Raw genomic sequence first — 5,049 nt, 5'->3', positions numbered from 1 at the left:
ATCATACCCTAATATACCTAAACCATTATTATCGAATATATATCGATTAAACATTAATATTAAGGTTCCTAGTAATTCTTATATTATTTAGCGATTAAATTAGTTATTAGAATTTCCAATTATTATTTCTCAAGGAATAGAGTTAGTCTAACTCGAAATTTATCGATTTAATAATATAAAGTCAAGTGGAATAATAATTCAATCCAAGGGTGTCAATTTGCACATAAAAATTATTTTTACGCACTTATTGTGAAAACAAAGAGAGATAAGGATATATTTATCGAAATTTTCACGCCTTAAGTATGTTTAGTATATTAGTATCATATTTATCTAAAATTCATTGGCTTTTTTATCTTAACGCGGAAATTCTTATTAACATTTAACATTAGCAACTAATTGGAATTAATCATAGGGATTTAAACAATTTATTTTAAGATAGTAAGTCTATCGACTCAAGTACCATTAATTTAGCATAAAGGAATTAAGTATTCTAACATTTTATATTAAGGCGAAAAAATTAATCTAACTCCAAAGATATTAATTTAGTCTAGCAAAACCAAGAAATTTCATAACTTAGGAAAATTATATTATTTTTCTCATAAACCTATTTTTACGTACTTAATTGCGAACAAGTAAAAGTAATGCTAGAAATTATTAAGGAATAAAAGAAATACAAATGAAATACAAAATGATATTTATATATATATTTTTTTCAGGGTTCTCACATATCTCCAACGGCTGTAATAATCCAGATGGCTTCTGATGCTCGGTCTTAACTTGTTGGCAAGTGAGACAAATTCGAATAAATTGGGCAATTTCTCTTTTCATATTTTCCCACAAATAAACGCTCTTCAAGTCTTAATACATCTTATTACCCCCAGGGTGCACCGTATACTTGGAACGGTGAGTTTCGTCCAAAATTTTCTTCTTTTGGCACCATTAGATAATTTCTAAACTGCAACACTCTATCGGTCCCCAAATTGAAGTCGGACTTTTCCCCTTTTTGAATTTTCTCAATCAATTTTTGCACTTCAGGGTCTCCTTAATTCGATCTAACAAAGTGGACTTTACGGTAATATTCCCAAAAATCACCCTCTGTGACTCAAGACGCGGATTCCAAATACTAACTTCTTCTAACATGTGCCATTCTCTCACCATTAAACTAGTCACTTGTACCTTACGACTTAGGGTATCCGCCACTACATTACCTTTTTCAGGGTGGTAGTTAAGCGTACAGTCATAATCTTCCAAAAATTTCACCCATCTACGTAGCCTCAAATTCAACTCCTTCTGGGAGAATAAATATTTAAGACTCATGTGATCAGTAAAAACCTCGAAAGTTACTCCATACAGATAATGTCTCCAATTTTTCAAGGCAAGCACCACTGCCGCTAGTTCCAAGTCATGGGTCGGATAATTCTTCTCATGAGGTTTCAACTTACGGGAGGCAAACACAATCGCTCTTCCGTTTTGCATTAATACACACCCTAAACCATCCTTTGAAGCATATGTATAAATCACAAAACCATCTCCTCCGCTCGGCAATGCTAATACAGGTACCTCGGTCAAACACTTCTTCAACTCTTGGAACCCTTCCTCGCATTTAAAATTTCATATGAACTTTTCGTACTTCTTAGTCAACTCGGTTAGGGGTTTTGCGATCTTAGAAAAGTTCTTGATAAACCGGCCGTAATACCCCTCTAACCATAAGAAACTCCGAATTTCAGTAGGATTTTTTGGTTGTTTCCACTTAGAAACGGCTTCTACCTTAGCAGGATCCACAGTAATCCCTTCCTTAGAAATTATATGACCTAGAAAGGCTATTTCTTCCAACCAAAACTCACATTTATTGAACTTAGCAAAAAGTTGGTACTCTCTCAGGATTTGCAAAACTATTCTCAGGTGTCGTTCATGATCTTATCGAGACTTAGAGTACACCAATATGTCATCAATGAATACCACCACAAATTGATCCAAATACAGCTTAAACCCAATACATCAAGTCCGTAAATGCTGCTGCGCATTAGTTAACCCAAAAGGCATCACTGCAAATTCAAAGTGAACATATCTCGAATTGAAAGCAGTCTTTGGCACATCAGCTTCTAGGATCCTCAACTGGTAATAGCCTTGCCTCAAATCTAGCTTGAAAAATACCACGGCCCCTTGCAATTGATCAAATAACTCATCTATGTAAGGCAAAGGGTATTTGTTCTTAATAGTCACATCATTCAAGCCTCGATAGTCTATGCATAGCCTCAAACTTCCATATTTCTTCTTAACAAAGAGCACTGGAGCTCCCCATGGTGAGTCACTTTCTCTAATAAAACCTCATCCTAATAAATCTAGTAACTGCAACTTCAATTCTTTTAATTCAGTTGGAGCCATCCTGTAAGGCGTCTTAGAGATAGGTGCCATCCCCGGAGCTACATCAATTTTAAACACTATTTCTCTCTCTGGAGGCAACGTCTCTAATTTCTCGGGAAAGAAATCGAAAAATTCCTTCACTACTGGAACGTTTTCCAACTTCACTTTATCCTCAGGTGTATTTATAAGAAAGATTAGATATCCTTTAGCCCCACTACTCAACAATTTCCTAGCTCGAATCCCTGAGATTAAAGCAGACGATGCTAGTCTACCCCTCACATCTAACTTCAAAGTTGCTTTCCCCGGAATGTGCAACTCTACTAATTTCATCTTACAATCCAATTGAGTTTGGTATCGAGCTAACCAATCCATCCCAAGCATCGCATCATATCCCTTAATTGTTAGACTCATTAAATCTTCCAACAATTTCCTCTCACCAATCCAAATCTCACAATTTCTATAAATTTTATTAGCAATTTGGCACTGGTTCCCCATAGGAGTCTTAACTTCCAAATCAAAAGGCAAGAAATCACACATTACATCTATACCCTTCATAAAGTTAAGATCTACGAATGAATCGGTTGCCCCGGGATCAATTAAAACCTTAGTTAGGCGATGAAAAATGGGGATCGTATCTTCTACCACTTCAGTTGAGTTAGGGATTTGCTGGTTGTCTAAGGCGTAAACCCTAACTGGCACTTTTGGTCGGCTCCCTTCGGCACTCGATTGCTTTGAAGCGGATCTAGCAGGCTGCTGAGTATTTCCTCCTTCCTTAGAGGCACTAGGGCAACTCGAAATCTGATACTCGGCACTACTGCAGATCAGACATTTTCCGTACTTTCTCCAGCACTCGGCCTCAGTGTGGTTAGGCTTGCCACAGTATCCACAAGTCACACGAGGAGTCACGGCCTGATTAGCTTAAGAATTCCCTTTTTGCTGAGCTCGTCCACTCTGATTTCCTTTTGGTAGGGCTCCCCTTGATGGAGCTCCTCCTGGTTTTCTTAGTATCCTCACTCCTCCATCCCCTCTTCCCATCTTAAGGGGTTGGGTAGATTTCTCGGACGATCCAGAGGCATTACTTGGATTACCTCTCTTTCTAGCATGAAAAGCTTTAGATTGAGACTTAACATTCTCTACCCTCTGTGTCTTATCCAAGGCATCCGTAAAAGTGGTGGTCTGGGCGGCTGCTAGGGATTCTTGGATTTCTACATTTAACTCTTGAATAAACCTTCTTATCCTTTTGCGCTCCATGATCACTAGCTCGGGGCAAATTTGGAAAGTTTGGTGAACCGTTCCTCATACTCGGCCACACTTAGCAACCCTTACTTCAACTTAATAAAGTCATCCTCCTTCTTTTCTTGTATCATTGGCGGGAGGAACTTGGCATTAAACTCTCTCTCAAAGTTTGCCCAAATCCAGGGGGTTTGATCTCTTTTCCACATCGCCTTAACAACATTCCACCATGAGCGCGCCGCTCCCTCGAACTGGAAGACGGTGAAATTCACCTGCCTTTTCTCGGCATAATCTAGATCGACAAAGATCTCGACCATCCTCTCAAACCAATTTTTTACCGTTTTGGGATCAGACCCTCCATGAAACTAAGGTGGGGCGAACTTCAGGAACCGCTCTAGAGCTCTATCCTCACCCCTCTCTTGGTTTTTAGGTTGGTTGACTGGTTCAGGGCCTTGGCGCTCAGCTAAACGCTCAAGAACATCAGTTATGCGGTTAAGCACCGTAGCCACTTGGTCACCCCCTTCATTCCTAGGGTTTTGGTTCGAACCAGTCGCTGATCCCTCATCTCTCTCGGGAGTGCGGGGTTGCCAAACCCCCGTCCACGTTCTCGCCGATCCATTTAGCAAGATTTTAAACACATAATTAAAAGAGAGAAAATAAGCATAGAAATTTAAAAACATATTCAAGTTGCGCGAACACTTTAAAATTAAAGCATAGTTCTTTACATAAACTCAAAGTCATGTTACATGTCAAGAGTGCATAAAACAAGTCAATAATATCAAGTATAGGATGTAGGCATCCAAGTGCCTCAAAATATAGGGGTACATGCAACAAAATACAAAAGGTCTCAAGGCGAGGATCACCCATTCTAAGTTCTTAGTAAAAGTCAAAAGATCAGGAGATCACTAATATAAGTGAACCGAACTAGAAGACGCAACATTCTCAGAAGGATCCTCCTCGAGATCCTCCTCCATGGGCTCTCTATCTCCTCCTCAACAACAGGGGCAGCATCCCCAGGTCCACCTCCACCCATGGCCTCCTCTATGTGATCGGCCATGGTCACACACTCCGCCATAACGCCATCCACACGGTTTCCCACCTCCTTGACAATCCGAATGAGGCGGCGCCCATCGGTCGCCTGAAACTGAGCATGGGAGGCATCAGCCCTCTGATGCTCCTCGAGAACTCTAGCCTCCAACTCCTGAATCTTGGCAGTCTGGGCCTCTATAGTGGCCCACATCTCTTCCCTCTCTGCTCGAGCTACCCTGAGGTCACAGGTCAACTGGCTCCTCTCCTCAACTACCCCTAACACCACACTGTTAGGGTAGGAGAATCTGTCTCGGCACGGGCACATTCTAACCCGCCTGGCGGGTGAGTACCGAAGGGCGGGTCCGCCTCCAAACATCCGATACCGAATCACCGGGGGAGGTCCCTCGATCCTATCACTGCCAC

At 40.8% G+C, this 5,049-nt stretch overlaps 1 protein-coding gene across 1 annotated transcript; it reads right to left on the bottom strand.

Annotated features, from left to right (window-relative positions):
- Window positions 1-2,328: 2,328 nt before the first annotated feature.
- On the bottom strand, window positions 2,329-3,615 carry LOC113769205. Its single transcript, XM_027313672.1, has 2 exons — window positions 3,379-3,615; window positions 2,329-3,273 (listed from the first exon to the last, which is right to left on the bottom strand). The coding sequence occupies exons 1-2, from the start codon at window positions 3,613-3,615 to the stop codon at window positions 2,329-2,331; spliced, it is 1,182 nt and encodes a 393-aa protein (XP_027169473.1).
- Window positions 3,616-5,049: the final 1,434 nt, after the last annotated feature.

This window comes from Coffea eugenioides, chromosome 1 (assembly GCF_003713205.1).
Source record: "Coffea eugenioides isolate CCC68of chromosome 1, Ceug_1.0, whole genome shotgun sequence".
In the NCBI taxonomy this organism is placed as follows: Eukaryota; Viridiplantae; Streptophyta; class Magnoliopsida; order Gentianales; family Rubiaceae; genus Coffea; species Coffea eugenioides.
The sequence above is the reverse complement of the archived record's forward strand: the minus strand, read 5'-3'. Positions and strand labels throughout refer to the sequence as shown.

Coding starts and splice junctions, on each gene's coding strand:
- LOC113769205 (XM_027313672.1), bottom strand. CDS start 3,615: ATGGAGCGCAAAAGGATAAGAAGGTTTATTCAAGAGTTAAATGTAGAA. Junction 3,274..3,378: donor TGGGAAGAGGGGATGGAGGA/GTGAGGATACTA, acceptor TAAGCTAATCAG/GCCGTGACTCCTCGTGTGAC.